Source organism: Anopheles arabiensis, chromosome 2 (assembly GCF_016920715.1).
Source record: "Anopheles arabiensis isolate DONGOLA chromosome 2, AaraD3, whole genome shotgun sequence".
NCBI classification, from domain to species: domain Eukaryota; kingdom Metazoa; phylum Arthropoda; class Insecta; order Diptera; family Culicidae; genus Anopheles; species Anopheles arabiensis.
In genome coordinates this window covers 8,677,692-8,696,308 of record NC_053517.1, presented here as the reverse complement: position 1 = coordinate 8,696,308, position 18,617 = coordinate 8,677,692, and the positions used below count along the sequence as shown (strand labels likewise).

General features: G+C 46.8%; 2 protein-coding genes across 3 annotated transcripts; both read right to left on the bottom strand.

The window, feature by feature from the left end:
- Positions 1 to 181: 181 nt before the first annotated feature.
- LOC120893356 lies at positions 182 to 16,233 on the bottom strand. 2 transcript variants are annotated; one of them, XM_040295175.1, is made up of 4 exons: positions 15,317 to 16,233; positions 1,571 to 2,015; positions 1,329 to 1,504; positions 182 to 1,260 (listed from the first exon to the last, which is right to left on the bottom strand). In XM_040295175.1, exons 2-4 carry the CDS (start codon positions 1,933 to 1,935, stop codon positions 635 to 637), a joined length of 1,167 nt encoding a protein of 388 aa, XP_040151109.1. In that variant the 5' UTR covers positions 1,936 to 2,015; positions 15,317 to 16,233; the 3' UTR covers positions 182 to 634. The 2 variants fall into 2 exon arrangements, with proteins under 2 accessions (XP_040151109.1, XP_040151110.1); XM_040295176.1 differs by lacking the exon at positions 15,317 to 16,233 and adding an exon at positions 2,096 to 2,237.
- A 369-nt stretch (positions 16,234 to 16,602) lies between these two features.
- LOC120893358 (isopentenyl-diphosphate Delta-isomerase 1) lies at positions 16,603 to 18,366 on the bottom strand. Its single transcript, XM_040295177.1, has 3 exons — positions 17,667 to 18,366; positions 17,228 to 17,374; positions 16,603 to 17,157 (listed from the first exon to the last, which is right to left on the bottom strand). The coding sequence occupies exons 1-3, from the start codon at positions 17,940 to 17,942 to the stop codon at positions 16,849 to 16,851; spliced, it is 732 nt and encodes a 243-aa protein (XP_040151111.1). The 5' UTR covers positions 17,943 to 18,366; the 3' UTR covers positions 16,603 to 16,848.
- Positions 18,367 to 18,617: the final 251 nt, after the last annotated feature.

Here is an 18,617-nt window from a genome sequence, read left to right as displayed (position 1 = left end):
AAAAGTTATAAATAACCAGTTTAAATAAAAACATCGTTAAAATATAGCTGTAAACAATACAAACGACTTAATTAGTAATCCACACGTTACCTTACCGTTACAACGTTAACGATCGCGTTAAACAGAGTGAAACGCGCTTTGCATATCTTTAGGCGTTTATGGAATAAGATGTTCGCTAGCGTTATTTTTGAATTGTCATTTTATTTACGTTATTTTCTATTACTACGTTTTCGCTTTTCGTACATTTCTTTTCAACACGCTGTTGTGCATTTTACGTAAATCGTTTGTAAGATACATCAAAACTATTCCTCCCTAAACGTAATACCAATGCAACCCTTCCTAGCGGGAACGGGATGCTTTTTATGATCGCATTTTGGCCATCGCTTTGCCGACACTAACGCAGTTTGCAAAATAAAATCGTGTAGGAAACGAAAACACAAATACTCAAATTACGCTACTTTGTGTTCGCATTCGCATCAACCAGTGCGACACAGCCAGTCGGGCTGCCTTCGAGGACGCATGTGGTGAAGATGGTGGGTACGCATTGTGGTACAAATAAATAAAACTTATAACATGCTCCGGTGCGAGCCACACTTGCGGGTCGCGGTCGCCTGCTTCCTCAGACCCAGTTTCCTCAGTCCATCCCGCTCGGTTGCCGGCTGACCGTGATATCCAGTGGCGACTGGCGCTTGGTACTACCGGACAGTACGCTCGACTCTTGCGCATCGATGTCGCGGATTTGGTTGGAGATACGTTTCGTGCGTGGCGGTGGTACCGGTGCGTTCGCTTCCACATCGCCGTGATGGGCCACGCCAGCACCGCCCATGTTCGCGATCGGTTCCGTGCCGTGCGCACCCTTCTGCGACTTTTCCCGGTTCCAGCGCATCAGCGCCTTTATCCGCCCCCCATGATAGTGATAAATATAAAGTGCAGCAAATCCACATAGGACCAGAAAAAGCGATATAATCGCCACCAGTGGGCCCATATACTTGACGCCCTTCGGTGGTTCCTCCTCGATCGGTTGCTCGCCCTCGGCCGGTTCCGTGCTGGAGTCGGGAGCCCGGGTCGGTGTCGGCTTCTGGCTCGGCCGCAGCGGGGTACGATTGTCCTGGCCGTCCTTCTCGCTGACCGATACGTCCGCACAGGCGCGGAACTCTTCCTGCGGGCCACAGCCGACCGCTCCGTTTCCGTCCGGACAGATGCCCCAGTTGTTGCCGGCGACGTACTTCCACTGCACCACGCAGTTGTTGCAGTTTAGATCTGGTGGAAGGACGGAAATCGTTTAAAAGGAAACGCATTGTGAACGTGGGCAGACAACAGCCACATACCTGCGGGAAGTTCTGCCTTCATGTCGTAGATCCGGCTACCGTTGCGGGGGTAGAATCGTGTCTTCAGGTCGTTCGGATGCGGAATGCTCGGTGTACCGCTGACGATCCGCATCAGATGCTTGTCCAGACAGTCTTGCTTGGCCTGCACATTGTCACAGATGCGGAACTCGAAGTACCTGGCAATAGAAGGAACGAACTTTAGCAAGTGACACACATAACGCACCATTAGCTAAACCACTTACCCCATGTGGCTGGCAGTGAGCTCGACGCGTAGCGTGATGGTGGTGCCGGGTTTGTATCGTCGCACTATCACACCCTGACCCCATTTGCCCCCGAACTCGTGCGGACGTGGCAGCGGTGCGTCGAACGGATCGCCACACTCCCCACACTTGCCCTCGTTCCTTTGCCACTGCCGGTTGAATCCGCCACAGTACAGCTCGTGGTCGTTGTAGTTGGGCGGGGTGGAAAATCCGTACCGCCAGGCCGAGGCACGGCTTGGTGGCTCTATTAGGCGGCCATGTCCGGCGGTGGAATCGATGTTCGCCGCCAGCAGAAGACACAAAGGCACGAACAGCACACTTAAGGACACTTTTCGTCGATTGATCATGGTGCTGTGTTGTTGTTGTTTGGAGTTGCTTCGTTTCACGTGAATTGGAATCTCGCTAAGCGCTGCAGACTGTCCGAGGCCTGCATGAAGAAACAAAATCACAAAATTACACTTCTTGAAATACTAGAACTTTTTAAGGTATAATGGAACTACAACAAACAGTTGGACCTGGTCCGACCAGGCTCCTCCAAGCGTTTGCTCCAAACGTCACTGTCACTACCCCGAACCGACACCGATGAACCGTCGATCGCAAATGAAGTCCCAAAAAGTGGTCCACCCCGATGTAAGGAAGGGTCCGCGCTTCAAACCCTGCCAAACCTTAAGCCACTCCCCCACCCTTCCCTACTCCAACCAAAGCCGGAAAAAGGGAGTGAGCAGGTATGGCCGTGCACAATTTGATAATAGCTCGCACAAACCAATCCGTCCACCGCCGTTCCGATACGGTTCCTCCGCCACAAAAAGCGCATCTTCCGCGTGCTTGCGGCACATACCGCCTGGGCACTCAGGGCACGGCGCCGAAGCATAAACGCTGCTTGTGTACGCACGCCGTACACGCGGGGGAGCGGAAAGAAGCGGAAAGAAGCGCATACAGCATAAACATGCTCGCACCCGCCCATAGGAGGTGTGCGCGCGCGCTCGCTCTGGGTGGGTGTTAGTTGTAGGATGTAGAAAAACAATATAAAACAAAAAAACGCACCTCACCAAACACAGAACAATGGGTATGTGTGTGGCAGGGCAGCGTCAAATACCTTCGCGGGCAACACTTACGCTTTTTGCGCGATGGTTTGCATGGAAGGAAGTCGGCAGCGTTTTACGATGAGCAAAATACCGCACTACTACTGGAGCTACTACTACTGCTACTACTACTTCTGCTTTCGATCACTTCCTTCCTGATAATGGGGTGCCCACTGCTACCGGTATTTTACACCGTGCGGATATCGGGTATGACGCGTCCGCGGTCAGTGTGTAGTGCGTGTTTGCTTACGTATCTCAAACATGTGTTTGCACTAAATCTTGTAGTGTATGACAGCTGCACCGGTTCACAGGTGCTCTCTCTCTCCCTTGGGTCCGGTTACATCGTACGTAATCTTTAGTCTTTCACATAGCCCAAGGCAAACGGTTATTGCTTTCACTTTAATGCCATCACTTGTCTTTGCTGCTCAACTCCCCACGTTACGCAAAAAACTGATAAGAATGGAAGATTTCACGTATAAGATACCATTCCACATCTTACACCGGCAAGACGGCGTGCTTAATGTGTAGGCTTGATTGCGGATCACATACGGTTACGATTACAAGATCCTCAAACGCGGGTTTATCGGTTGCGGATACTCGTGCGACAATTGTGCGACAACAATGGGGCACGCTGGGAGGATTATTGGGCTATGACGACGAGCTTACAGCGGTGGCTTACATGTTACGGCAAGCGGTGGTTTACATAAACTGCGAAACCATTTTGTGTCACCGATGCGCTTTTTAATTGTGTTATGTGATACTAGGATTAGAATGTGTGATGTGATACTAAGCGAACATTGTTCGGAGAGGAGAGAGAATATGGGCGAGAGATCAATTTTAAACGTTTAAAGTATTTCTAATATAACAATAGTTTGTAGGATGTTACATTTCAATTATAAATCAACTTTAACTGTCACCAGAACTTAAGTTTATGTGTTGATGGCATAGTACAGCACTCTGAGTTGTTTTGTTTCGCCAATTACCCACTAGAGGGGGCCACTTTATGGCGCTGCTATTCTCCCTGGCCCGTAGATTGTACTACACAACACCAATTCGGTTCGGTTCGTTTCCACCGTGACTAGCCGAAAATAAAGATAATTACACCCGTGTCCAAACCCCGTGTGTACGGGCAGCCGAAAAAAAAAGAAAAATCATATTTAACCGTCACCATACCAAAAGCTCTCACTGTTACATTTCAATGTGTTGGAGCTGCAGCTCTACACACGCGGTTGCAGATATCGACTACTGCCCCTTGCTCTGTGCCCTCCCGATACTGCCTATTCGCGCTGACCCCTTTCCCACGAGTGCAACCCTTTCGATGCGGTACAGGCTCCGTGAGTTCTGACCATCAACGCTTGGTACACACAGCAGCGTTTTGCTTTTAAGGTCCAGCCCCACGACTCACCTATAAATTGCAACGTGCTACATTCGGTGTGGTGTGCCGGCGAACAGAATCCACCACAAGCTGACATTGAAAAGTAGTGTCCAACTGACCGTTACCAGCAGCACGGAGGCGAGGCCAGAGTGAGAGGTGAAGTGAAGACCGGTGAGATGTATGCAAAAAAGATGTCTACTGTCCGTTGACAAATAGCTGTTTCCGATCGGCATACATTTAGCGGGCATTGTTCTCTCGCCTGCGGGTATAGCTGTGTGCGCGTTTGTTAGGCTGCAGTAAACCACCCGGTGAAGGTGCTTAGTGCTGGGCAAGAATATGCGTAACTGGTGGCAAATCAACTATAAGCTATATACACAGCAAGAGTGCGTGATCAAAACTGTCAAGCTCTCGTCACTGGAATACAGCAGCAAACTGACAGCTCCGTTGCGATGTGAAAGAACGAAACGAAACCCGCTGAATGATGATGATTAGAGTCAGCGAATTCGTGAGCCCCGATCGGATTATAATTAGAGCGAGAGTGAGCAAATCGGAGGACAACAGATTTATATTACAGTACCGAACGGATCATGCAGATGCATCTTGATTTAATGCCGTTGGATCGTGATGGGAGCTTTGTGCAATGGTTAGCCTGCAATGACCTGAGCGGAGACTTAGTTTTGACACATTTGGCACCGCCAGAAGTAGCACAGTTCGTGAGTGTGGCTTCAGTTTGTTTGTTGTTTAATGTTATGCTTAGTATTTTTGCTGTCAAATAAATCCCAAGAAAGCTTCAAACCGACCACCAGCAAAGATAACTTGAAGGTCGTGTCTAACGCTAACCGCATGATTGATATACAACTACAACCAAACTACAAAAACACACAATGCATCTCGAAGCCAGCCTAAACGAATCGAAATGATGGAAGAGTTAGTCGTCTCTATTTTGCGTTCATTTTCTTTTGCCTTCATTTACGGCAAAATGAAGCTAATTCAATTGACGACCGTTAAAGTAGATTGTTTGGGAAAGAAACCGCGAACCGTATGATCGATGATCATGCATGGGTGATTAGCGGTAGTGTACGGTGGGGTGGCACGTTTGGGTGCCGGCGGCAAGCCACAATAAAATGCATTTTATTTCGTGTTTGGGTAGGCACAATTTTCATGGATATCTGAGCCGGAAAAAAGGGATGAAAAATTACGAATATAAAGGCAAACACAGTCCACCAGCGGTTTGCCGCGGTAAAGTACGCGATCACTTGGTTATTGATTGAGTTTCGTACACACAAAAACAACAACAGAAAAAAAAACTTAATCATCTTTTACTTAGCGAGTGTGCGGTGGTGTGCCGTGGAATGGGATCGTTTCACTTTTACGTGTCAATGAAGCCATCGGCGATCGTAAAAATTAGCCACTCAGCTTGCCCCCGAAGGAGGGAAGTGTTTTGCGAGAGCTTTAAACTTGAAACGAGAGCTAGTGTGTGGCGGAGTGTGCTTTCCACGTGCAGTTTGAATGATAATTCAGTGCCCATCGTAGTGCGCGAGGAAAATCTGTGGCAAAAAGGTGCTTCAATGGAAAGGCCAATGGAAAGGCTCGTACCGGAGGCGATACGATATCTCTCTCGCCCGTTCGAAAGCCGATCAACATCAACGTCAGATAGGCGCGCAGTAGCTTCTGGGTGAAGCAACCGCGCTTGATGTCGATAAGCACCATTAACTTGTTGGATACAAACTGAGCTACGGACTTGTTACAGCAATCGTTTGGCTTGTGTGTGGTGCGATGAGGAAGAGCAGATGAGGTTGGATGATAGTGTAGATTAAATGATGATCTGTCCGTCGAAAATTAGGCTTCAAATTGCTCAATTAGCCATTCACTGATTGAAAATCTTAATGCAATCAACTACATTTTTATCATAGTAACAATTTGAGCTCAGAAATTATTAAACGCGCACTACACAGCTTATAATTTTGCCTATTTGTATCGCCCGGCACGCGTTCGATGCGTTGCCAGCAGTTCCACCCGCAACTCTTGCGTAATGGGTGTACTTTTTAGCGATTAAAACCATCAAAACCTAACTCCGGTGGACATCAAATGGATAAACGAGGACACTCCAGCACGACGTGTGGAATGTGTAATGCCCCGGCTGTAATGTTGCGTGCTTCGTGGATGAGCAGGTCGGGTGAAACACAAACGCCTACCACGAATGTGCTCGCCCCGTTGCCATTGTTGATTGATTGATGGCAATGTTGGCCACATGGACTGCATTCGTCGGCTGACCAGTCGAACAATACTCGCATTGCGTAAAACCTTCAATTTTTGTATGCCCGCACTCGCTTGCCTATGCTGGGTGTTTTATGTTGATGAATTATTTTCTTCACCTATTGACCACCACTCAATTGGATTTATCGAGTTGCGTACAGTTTGCTTCAATCCTTCCGATTCCGTCTGCTGCCATCTCGACACCTGTACAGCAAGTCAACTTATTTCCTGCACACACTTCGAGAACTGCTTCGTGTTGTTACTTTAAAGCTCAAGTGCTGTAGATCACTGTTGCTCAGTTCCGCTGGTATAAGTGAATGGAGATCTTGGTACAGTTCAACCGCTCTGGTCTCTCTGGACACTTCCACTCCAGTTCGTCACTTACTACTCAACAGCGGGCTCCGTAAAAGGTGTGGTCCACCTATACGCTACGGGGTTCATGCCGTACGAGCGATTGAAACTGTTTCGTGTAAGCTTTTTTTGTATGCAGTTTTTTATAAGTTTCTTGTGACCTTAAGCAATAAGCAGGAGAACTGGCAAGTCGTCTACGGGACTGGTGCCTTTAGTTGCTGCGTCATCAAGCCGCAATGAAATTCAGCTGAGCCTTGTCATTGAAAAATACTTTCCGGAACGAACTATCAGCGGATGAAGCGAGCGCACAGCATGAACTGTCTGGTCTGTTTGGCGAAGGGAATAGCACGCGATGACTAAAGCAGGCTCGAACGAAGAAAAAAAAACAACAGTAAACAGTTTAAGAATAGGTTCTGTTTCCGCTCGACTAAAAGTTCTAACCAATCGTCGATGAATCACTTTGGAGCTTGAAAACAAGATCCCTTCTCTTTGGCAGCGGTATCGATCGATTTGGCTTTGATTAATGATACTTTTTTGATATTCTAAATCAGTGCTATTGTTTATTTTTTAGCTGATTAAAACATTAAATGTTCAAACAGCAAACAACAAACTTTTTGTTTTCAGGTTCGTCGCTTGTTGAGTCTTTTGTGTTTTGTACCATTAAAAGTCGTTTGTTCACGGGAGCTTTTTTGTGCTTTAAGCTTTCCGCCATAGAGACAAACCAAGCTGACCCAAGCGGCTTCAGGAAACACGGGTAAAAATTGTACCACCTCCCAAGGAATTCGACCGTGTGCGGGATAATGTCAACCTAATTCTCCGAGCCGCACGGTTTGCACCACATTAAATACGCCGCGCGGAGCAATTATATCAGCTCTAGCCGTCTTCCGCTATCATTACCGACGCTTTGCAGCCACTGGATAAGTCACCGGCCAGATTGCCAGTTACCGACGCACACACCCCGAACCTTTCACTGCGTTCGTTACCAGCACACCCTCGGTCGATCCGACGACAGCAGACAATGAGCTGCCAGAGCTTGCTGTTGCTGCTGCCTGCTGTCGGATCATTATCGTCAACAGTTATTACGCCTAACGAAGCTTACACCAAGAGATGACGTTATACTAAGCCACTGACTAGGGGAAAAACATAAAAAAATGGTTGCATCTTTCCTTCTACACCCAATGCCACCTAATAGTCACATTGAACTCTCCCGGGGTACATCAACACCGATCGCAGTAAGCGGGAGAAGGGGATTGCAGACTGGCAAAACAATTAGACAACTTTCTTCGCCGGCTTGTCATCACCGGCTCATTTGCACCTTGGCAGAGCTCATGTAAGGGCTCACAGTCGACGGACAGACAAAAAAAAACGCATCAAGCGATTTGAAATCCATTCCAAGCTCATTGTTCGGTTCGGTTGGGGAGAAAATGGTACAACAATCGCTACGCGTCAGAGAGCGCATCAGTTGCATCGCCTGTTGCATCTGCAGTGCGGTGGAGAAACAATGCCCCGAACGGATGATTTAAGCGAAAGAAAATAGCATCCAAACGTTGTAATACAGTCTTCTGTAGTAGGCATTCTGTACAGACCTGGCATCCCTGACAAGGAAATGAAGTTGTGGAGTAGTGGAGGGAGCGAGCAATGCAGTCAACACCGTCACTGTGGAAAGCGTGTGGAAAGCGGTGTGGTCGGTGAGAAGTTGTTGCGGTTGTTGCGTGCATTCTTCCCCTCCCGAATTCCCATTCCCGGATGCTGCGGTTTTTCTTTCCCTTTCAAGCTTGAGAGGCTTTGTGCACGGTTTCCCCTTGCTGCAATCGGAAGTGGTTTTGTGGCGCATTTCTTGGGCGCCTTGGGTTCAGCGAAGGTTGAAATGAAAACAAAGTGTCAGAAATTAAGCTAATTTATTGAACAGAAAAGCGGAAAGGTTTTTGTGCGTCCTTTAGCCGGATTGATTTTAAATAGTTGACTATTGGGTAGAGCGTGGTAATAATTTTGTAGTTTTTATGTGCAGGCAGTTGAGTGTTTGCGTTGGCGATGATGAAACACCCGGTGTGATGCACTTTTCCCATAAGCAGATGGGCATGAACGTGGGCATGAGAATGATTCTGCGTCGGAATAAGGCAACGCACGTGTACCGCAAAGCGATCGTATCGTTGCCTTATTCAGCCAGGCCTTTGATTTACCTTTATCGATTATTTTGTTCATTATCTAGTAAATGCTTCGATTGTACACTTTTGTAACATGTTTGACATGATATTTCTATCAAACTCCTTCAAACGTATCAATAATAAAACATCCATCAAACCTGTGTTTCATAAGTCTCTGTTTACTGGCGCTGGGGACCAATTCCACCGGGGCGTATCCGGCACTATCAAACCATCTCAGACACAGACATACTTGATAAGCCCAAAAAAAAAAACAAAAAACAAGTTAACCGGTTCCCTCTTGCTCTGACCTCTTACACAACCTCTCGAACGGAGAGCAGCCCACAGACAGTTCCGTAAACAGTCTTGAGTTTGATCCGTTTTTTTAAAACACGAAAGTCCTTTGGCTTCGGTTTCACCTTCATGTCATAAGATTTAATCGCCTCTTCTGCCTGCCTCCATCCCAGCTCTTTCTACTCTGAGCTTTCATTTCTCGGCTCATTTTGGGCTGGTTTCGTGACGTTTCGAAAGCCTTTCTTGTCACGACCTTGTGCTGTGTGTCGCTTTTACCTATCCCCGCAAATGATAGCCACGGGACAGGAAATGTCCATAAAAAAGCTGCCCAAATTCAACCCGGGTCGGAGGAAATATCACCATTCACCTACGGCCACCGATTATGAAGTCGGTGAGGAAGTGAGGAAGGTATATTAAACAAAACTTAAAGAAAAGCAATTTTATTCACAGTTTTCTTTTTGCAAAATTTCAGCAGTTTGTGGCGATGAGTGAATTGTACAAAATTATTCACTGGAACGATGGCTGTATCCACCATCGGCTGTTCGTCAAAGTACGGCAGGTGCATATAGTAGTGTGATCACCATTCAAAACCTGTTTACTATGTGTTGAGTTGCATTATTAATGGTGGGTGCAGATTGACAGCTGCTAAATAATTGCTTTAAAAAAAGGAGTATAAGGAGATCGGCGGCATGATAAATTTCTTTTGCCGGAGAAAGTCGGAATAGATTTTGTGAAAACTTATTATTATTTTATTATTTTTAAGGTAATATGTTTGTAATTTAAAATTTTTTGTAAGCAAAGTCTAAAAAAGAGCATTTTCTAATTGGTTAGATACTGTTAAAACTAATTTTATTGTTTTATTTTACCATGTGTCGAACGTTTTTCATCCCGCCGCCACAACCGTATAACGTGAGTGAAATTTGAATTTATTACCACATGCTCCTTCACTCCTCTTCGGCATTCTTCTGAGCTGACAGTGTCAATTGACCACGGCCAGCGGTCAAACGAATTCCACCCAACGGCCAATCAGTCAGTGTGGGATCGATTTTTCACCTTTCGCTTTATAGCCTTTTCATCCCGCTGCAGCAGCCTGTCCATCACCCACCTGACCTGGGCAGCAGCAGCAATGCCCAAGTGTTCGGGGAGAAAGGCTTTCCCTTTTCAATAGCACTTTCTGCAGCAGGCCGGAGACCCGCCGGTTGTCATTGGCGCAGCCTGCCTGTGTGGCGCACTCTTCAAAAGACACATTAAGTAAATTTTCGCCAAAATACAGCCAACGAAGAGGATCATTTCAACAGTGCCCAGACAGGCCCAACCTAAAAAAAAACTTTACGCAACAGTGCAACGAGCCCATTTAGCTCGCGACGATGAAGAACTCCCATCCGCTCTTTATAACCGAACCACACTTTCCACGCGGGTTAAGTGTCACTTTGCGCAGACAACAACAACAGCAAAAAAAAAACGGTATCGCTTCAGGTTCGCACGGTGTTGCGGTAAGAAAAATCTTGCCCCTCTTCACATAAGAGCATACCTGCGTGCATCCGGGCGTCCGGGGTTAGAGTACGCGTGCAGGAAAGATTTAAAATTATCTACATCCCATCCGCAAAAGCCACAAAGACGACAACCGCCACGGGACGAGCGCATAGTAAAAGACAATGTCATGTGTATGTGTATGCTACGGGTAAGAAACACCGAGTGCGGGGAAGTTCAATGTTTGGAGCTAGATGCCAACCACAACGGTTCCCACTGACAACGAGGGAGCGGGGCGTTCGTCTTCGGCAATAAAGGTGAGCGCGCAAAGCACCGCGTGCGCGCTTTCTCATCACTTTTGATGGTTTAAATGCATCTGGGCAGACTGATGCGTAAGCGCACCGTCACACACGCCAGTAAGATTATGTTGAGCGGCCGGCAAGATTGAGTCCCCGCGTGCAACCTCGCTTTGAAGTTAGAAGATAACCACCAGCACAACCGTAACTGCACGTAATGGGCTTTTGGTTTAGGGGTTGTTTTTTTTTGGGAGGCTTTGTGGGCGGTGGGTGGTCTCTAAAAGCTTCCATGCGCACTTCAAGGACACGTGTTTGATGAATGCGGGAGGAAACATGCATAAGCGTTCAATTTCGTGCTACCCGCAACCAACGCCCCACGAAAAGGTTGTCTTCGTTACAAGCGACTGGAGTGTTCACTGCTTCTATTCTGCTTAATAGCCTCCCGTTACTCTACCGTCGCACGAAAACGGTGCACCTAATTCGCTAATTAGCATTCAAGGCTCGGTACCGACTGGCGAGAAGACGAAGAATGGATTCGATCGGTTCCGTACCGCGTGAGTCAAATTTGTACACTAACTAGACCCGCACAAATCGCTTCCAATGGATTCTCGATCGCAGGCGCAAGCTAATAAAACTGTTTACTTTTTGGACTGTGGGCCGCGGCCATCGGGAGACTTTACGCATGATTAATCGATGCTGGGTTTCGATGTTGGTTCGTGGTGCGAATTTGAAGTGTTTCCGAGCGACTGAAGGGGAAGAAGCATCTATTGCTTTTGATGGAGGATGCTATTATTGTTTCACAATAAAAGATAGCATCATCGCATGTTATTGTTCGGTGAGTTCTAGTAAGAGATGCTAAAGAGCTGCTAAATCAACCACTAGCACCATGGGAAGCTGACTGTTTAACTTTCCCATCATCATCTGGGACATTTGCATACACTCTTACTGTTTGGAATCGTAGGAATGGGAGGGATCTTCTCTAGTTCATTCTATGGAAAGTAGTTTTGCAACCGAAAAGAGGGAACTTGAATAGAATGTTTTTTTTTGTATCATAATAGTGAAGAAACTCAACGCCCGGAAAGAGTACACTTAAGTTAAGGGTATGTGAGACTAGCAATGATTTGAATGAGAATGCTTGGAAAGATAGCAACTGATCCTCTGACTGTCTAAAATTGGACACAACGCATGAGAAAGAGCAAAAGTTGCGCAAAACAAGAGCACTCCTCGCAGCGCCGTCTGACCTCCCGGTTCACTTAGAGGTACTGGATTGCTGGAGACTTTAAAAATACTGAATTACGAAAGCCACGGCGGCACAGCAAACGCCATGATGGAATCAAAATCAACCACAGCAGCAACTGAGATGAAAGATGGCAAAATTGCGTGTCAATAGACGCGCGCTAGGCACGGTGGAAATGCAAGAAATAGAAAGATCACGATTGATCCATGACACCTAATTATCACGTTACGCCAAACACAGAGGTAGCTCGGATACGCAACTCCGTGCGCTTAGAGAGGCGATGAATATTCATTCGCATACTGGACCTGGAAAGAACTGGACCAAGTGAACGGTAGTGGAAAGAAAAGTGCTACGAAATGATGAGCCGTGGTAGGAGACAGACTGTTATAATGAGGGTAATTAGAGGTCGATCGCATCTGCTTTCCAGCAGCAGCAGCACCAATCCAGTTTAAGCAACAGTGGAGGATTTTCAAGTTTAGCAACTTTTACGAGATGAGATGCAAATCCGTAGCCCCACCGGATGGCATACAAATGACTATAACACTTTCTTTATTGAACTTATAGCCCCCGCTCGTGGTGTCTAACCTGTCCAGCCAAGGTAATGAACCTAAATTTTGCTACACGAATGATCTGTTCCACTTTCCAGCAAAAGGGCAGCGCGAAATGTGCCACATTGCGGGAAGGAAAATTCTCGCCCATTGGAAAACGGCACCGTTGCACACCAGCTGCATCCAGCAGTGACCTCCTTTTTGTGAGTGTGTGTGTGTGCCTTTCTCTTGCACTCTTTCGCCTCGCCATCGTCCAAAGAAAGCAGGAAGTAGTGTGCCTGGGGAGGACTTATTACCTTCCTGGAGGAGGCACACTACACGCAACATCATCTCGCAACGATCTCGCAGCATGGAAAGTCGAAATGTCACTGGCGGCTAGTGGCGTGTCTGTTTGTGGCCCACTGAGCTACAAACTGGTGTACTGGTGTGGGATGTATCGCCATTGCCTTCCGGTTATAGCGGGTGCCAAACAAATATTGTACACATTTCACCAAAGCTAGCTTTCCAGTCGGAAATGGAGCAAACAGTCAGGAGAAACTGACCGGGGTGGGATTTCTTGTTTGCCTTTTCAAATGCGCTGCACCCACACGAACCTAACGGGGGAAGGGCTTATTCAATAGAGATTTGTTTATTGCTTCATTTGTAAAATAAAAACAGCATAATGTGAAGTGTCCAGTGAAACGTAGCAATGTACACAGTTGTCGGTTCGGCTTTGCCGTAGATTGATACCTACGCATTAGCGAGAAACGATCGCCACGATCGCGTCTTGCGCTAAACGTTCCTTCCTGAAAGGCGCGACACCATGTAAGGCAAGACCAGTCGACGTTCAATGACCGTAACATTGACCAAGAGGGGAAAAGATGGTTTATTTTGCTTATTTTGTGAGGTATACTTGTGTGTTTTACATGACTGCCAAAAAATTAAAGGTGTTCCGGTGGGGCAAATATCCGCCGCTGAAGGGCTTTTCTACCACAAATACAATATTGTGCTTGCTGTATTGTAGGAATTTATATGAGTGTTTGCATGCTGCTAATAACAGTTTGCCGGGAGAGTATAAAAGCTTCACAAAACAGCAACTTGACCCATTTACGTGAGGGTTCAATGGCAAAAAAAAAGAAATTAAGTTGAATTGAGGGGATTCTACTGCCGCTCAAAATGCACTACGCACACAGCCGCGACACTATCGCACGATGCAATCTCTCACGTCAGTTTTAATTAAGCCTGGCACGCACATTTATTAAACCTTCACTCAGAATTTCGTGCAAAGGTTACACAAATGATAGGAAAAGAAGAAAATGTTTGAATTAAGAAGAAAAAAAAACACTCTCTTGGTTGCATTTGTGTCGCAACAGCCAACAGGAGTTGTTCTGTTTCAGTTCCCGTCTGTAAAACACAACCCCCATGCCTGTCTCGGAGAACTTGTTTCTGCTAGTGGCAAGCAACAAGTTTCTTACAATCACAACCTTTATGTCGCCTTTTTTTTAGCTTCACGTTCTGCCTATCCTACAGCCGCCTTTTCCTATTGCTTCTCGAGACGGATGGTGAGACGGTTTTAATACGCTATCAACACGCTCCGCCTTGAGTAACCGTTTTTGTGGCAGCTGCATAAAGCTTTCCGTTCATGTTGCTTTCCTGTACAGAACAGACAGGTTGGTGGTCGTCGCTCTCGGAATATTTTTTCCCCACTCTCCTTCTATTTCCACCGTCTTATGGCACGGCTTGTGCTTGCTGTACGGTAGCTAAGTGGATTCCGGACGTCGTACAATTGGCGATGCTTAAATGTCAGCAGCCTTCTAAGAGCAGATTGGCTCCACAGCGGCGATGGTACATCGGATGCGGTTGCTGCAGTATGGTATTAGGGAGCTAAACCTTCCCAAAAAAGAGTTCCTTTTACTTTTGCAACCGGCCCGTGTAACCGACATCCGCTCTAGAGCGTTTTGTTGTTTCGATTTGCTGTGCAAAACAGAAACACAGAAAAAAGCTTTTAAAATAAAGGGAAGCTTCATGCAATTGTACTCTTAATATGTAAACCTCCAAACCGATTCTCTTTCGTTGGCCTAACCTTTGCGAATGACTGTCATTCCCCCGTTTTTGTCTACCGTCAATGGAGTTGTGTTCCGAATTTACATTGCAAAAGATGATATCGATTGCAGTGCACGAATACTGTGGTGCAATTCGGAGGGCGGGAGGGTTTAGCATGAAACATGAATAGCAAACAGTGCACCAGACGGCCGTGACGTACTTTTTAAAATGAAGGCACGGTTTTACAGGGTTTTCCAGGGGTTCTCATAGTTGTGGGACTCTTCCTTGACTTTTTCCTATTGGAAGTGAACTTTATAAGTTGGGAATTGGATTTTATGGCATTTTTATTTGGACAGGCTCCTTGGAAATTCCTATTGGATTTGTCCAACAACGGTGCTAGAGTCTAGTTCCTATGGCATACAGTTATTTTCCCTAAAGAAAGAGTCAATAAAGTGTCCCACAACTATGAGAACTCCTACAAAACCCTGTAATCCACAAGCCATTTTGGGCTTTGTTTAGTGGAAATGTATGTTAAAGTGCATTTCCATTTTCTGAATTATTTTCTCTGTTGTTTGATCCAATTTTTTTCTTCTCTTTTTTCTAAAAGAAACATCGCGGTTGTTTTTACTTTTTGAACGTGTGCGTGTTCTACTTACCCCACACTGAAACGGTGCATAAGTCTCTCCTCCTCCCTCCCGCGTTGACTTTTGTACGTACGTACGCGGACACCCTAGGTTGACAAAACTTTCCTTTTCGTAGGCTTCGTGTGCCGAAACCGTTGACGTTGCCGTGTTTGCCGGTCACTTTACCCCCCAAACGTCGGCTCTTGCACCACAGTCACTTCACAAAACAGTTGCTGCAGCTTGGTTGAACGAATTTAACCACTTTTGAACCGGTTTGCTGTGCGCTTTTTCAGGTTGACTGGTCTCCCCACACCGTGGCTTCTGGTTCTAGTTTCTTTTTCTTTAGCGGGTCTGGTAATTTTAGCTTATTTCCTTCTTCTGCCGTTTTGCTCTATTATCACTAGACACACTCGGTCGGTTGTTTGCATCACCAAATTTGCGAATCGAATTAACCACCGCAGGCTTTACACTATCAGTAAACCAAAGCAGCAGCAGCAACACTACCACTTGTGTGGGATTTTTCTTCGATCGCCTACCCAAATGCCCACCACCGAGGCACGAAACTCACATGCGTGACCTGCGCGTCGAGCACGTCTAATTTCACGCGCGTACGCAAACCCGCTATCGCGTATGCTGCTGCCGGTGCGTGGGGTTCGTTGGTCCGTTACGAGCAAACGTTTGTGCGCGACTGAGCAGCGCAGTCGGTCTTCGGGCGTTTCTACCGACGAGTGCAGTGGAAGCGTTTCCTTCAGCATGCGTGTAAGGGGTCGTAACAGAGCGGCAAACGGAACGGATAGCAGAGAAAAGCAGTGAGCCAACCAAGAGACCCCCAGAAGACGAAGCCAAACACGTTTGCTCCCTCGCGAGCCTCCCATCAGTCGGAGTTCGGAGTCGGTTTTCTTCGCCGAAGAGCCTGGCTGGTACGACTTCGGCTTGGTGGGACGGCCCCAACACGATCTTTGTGTTGGGCTTCTCTCGCAGGGGTTTTCGGACGCTGTCGTAAATAGCGGAACAGTTTGGATTATTATTACACTAATGAGTTGCGTTTTTGCTCGCGCTCGCGATAAACAAGTGATTCATATTTTTTTTCTACAGAAATTAAGACTCGCTTTAGTGCTATGCTATCGCATTCGCGGCTTTTGCTACGGGCTCATCGGGAAGCTAATGTGGTTTAATGTATTCATTCCCAATCAGTAATAAAAACAGATGTTTAGGATATTATACACATTCCAATTCAATGAGCGGCGGTTGCGTAAGTGAGCCTGTTTAAAAACAGCAGAAAATTCGGATACGATAAATTAACACTCTGTTGGCAATGGTAATTATTTGTAGAAAAATAGATTCTTGTCATATTCCAGAGTCCAGTTAGTAAACTTAATAACAATTCATTTACATGCGTATTGCAACATCTTCTTACCCATCATAAATATTCCCTTCTACCGTTAAACGCTTATCAAAATCATTTAAATATTGCTTCCTCGACCCCCTTACCGCCTGCCGCTGCCATTGTGCAGTGTCGTACTTACGCGCCTAAATTTTGGTTTCCGAACACCATACCCTGCCAGCTAGAATCGTTCGATCTGCTTGTGGTTTTCGTACTGCTTCAAATTAGGCAAATTGTCCCACCACAGCTGCAGCCGGTGCTGCAAGATCAGCCGGAACCAGGGCGTTAGCGGTGCATCCAGCCGTGCGATGGCATCCGTCAGCCCACTGCGCGGAATGTATCGCACCTCGCTGACCTCGCTGTCGTTTGGCTTCAGGTCGACATCTTTCTGCAGGAACAGAATGTAGTCGATCTCGTGCTCTCCCCACGTCCCATCGCCCCGATCGGCGTAGTGAATGCGGGTGATGTAGTGGAAGTTTTCCGGCCGTGCCTGTAAAACGCAAATTCCGTTTAAGCAAAGCATTAATTGATACCATTTTAAAGGGCGGCCCTCCACTTACCTGTGCCATTGGAATGCCAAGCTCGTAGTTCAATCGTCGCTGGGCAGCGCGCCGAATGCCAAGGGCATTCAGCTCCTCCCGCTCTCCCTCGATGTCGTACAGCGGATGGCTGCAGCAAGCGTTCGTGTAGCAGTCGGGAAATGTTATCTTCGTTCCCGTTGTCATGGAAATGTAAAAATCATCGAAAAACGAGCGATCATCATAACCATCGTCGGAAGCGTTTGAATTATTCATGCGTGTACCAGCAGCCGTACCGCGCGTGACGTAAGGAGAAGAAAGGAAACCGGGTTGGCACCCGCGAGAGATCCGCCACCCAACACTAACGGGCACGGTCGGTGTGAAATCGGTAGGAGAAAGTGGCGCGCTATCGTCCGACCGTGCGATGGGTCGCGCGAGCCTCTATGTGTGTATGTGCGTAAGGCCCTATATCACTACGTACCTTTTCGACGGATCTACGTTGCAGCAGCATATCTCCGGCACTGTTGAACAGGAAGACACTGAACGCACGATGCAGACGAATGTTACCGTCGGGATCCACCCGGTGGCAGTCCCGCTTCGAGGCACTTCCGGTGGCCTGATCGTGATCGTTCACCAGGATACACTTCTCCTCCAGCGCCTGTTCCTGCAGCTTGGCAGAGCTGGCCGTGGCCACATTTGAAAAGGAACGGGTGGGAAGAGGTAGCCTCCCAGCAGTCCGCAACCACGAGAACAGCATGTTGAGGGATATTGGCACTTCACGACAGCACAACTTACACACTACCCTGCAGTACGGTCGAATGTTGAATCAAACTAGCGCGTGAGAAGGGGGAAAACCCAGCAGAAAGCTCGTAAAACACAAATTCCTTTACACCGAGCTCCGAAATCACGGACTTATTTACGTTGCGGTACGAATTGTTATGACAGTTCTCGAGGTTGAATTTAAATGTCAGCGAGCTGCTGGTCTAGTACCGGTTGTTTATTCGGTAAAGCTGTTCCAAATGCACTAGACACGAATTGTAGAAGATCGAATCTTTTAAAATGAGCATTCTACAACGTATTTGCGTATTTTTCTGTGCAAATATTGTACATTTTCGTACACACCGCCACTGTTGTTTTGATCACGCAAAAGGCCTTTTCGCCAGCAGTCACTGTAAACGTCATCGAAGGAGTGCGGTTAAGGATCCTATACACGAGTGGAAAATTGACGAAATGTTGGTTATTGTGAACAGTTGTTTTTGATAAAATACATAAGGAATCGCATGCATTTAGGAAGAATATTCATGCAATACTACTATCTTGTTTTTATTATTCATAAAAATAACCCAAGCTGCAAAATATCATTTGTATGAGTATATTACTAAAAAATGTATTGCACACTGTAGCCGTGAACTAGCAACTTTGGCAAAGTGCT

Coding starts and splice junctions, on each gene's coding strand:
- LOC120893356 (XM_040295175.1), bottom strand. CDS start 1,935: ATGATCAATCGACGAAAAGTGTCCTTAAGTGTGCTGTTCGTGCCTTTG. Junction 1,505..1,570: donor CTCACTGCCAGCCACATGGG/GTAAGTGGTTTA, acceptor TTCTATTGCCAG/GTACTTCGAGTTCCGCATCT. Junction 1,261..1,328: donor GAAGGCAGAACTTCCCGCAG/GTATGTGGCTGT, acceptor TCCTTCCACCAG/ATCTAAACTGCAACAACTGC.
- LOC120893358 (XM_040295177.1), bottom strand. CDS start 17,942: ATGCTGTTCTCGTGGTTGCGGACTGCTGGGAGGCTACCTCTTCCCACC. Junction 17,375..17,666: donor AACGTAGATCCGTCGAAAAG/GTACGTAGTGAT, acceptor ACGGGAACGAAG/ATAACATTTCCCGACTGCTA. Junction 17,158..17,227: donor TTGGCATTCCAATGGCACAG/GTAAGTGGAGGG, acceptor TGCGTTTTACAG/GCACGGCCGGAAAACTTCCA.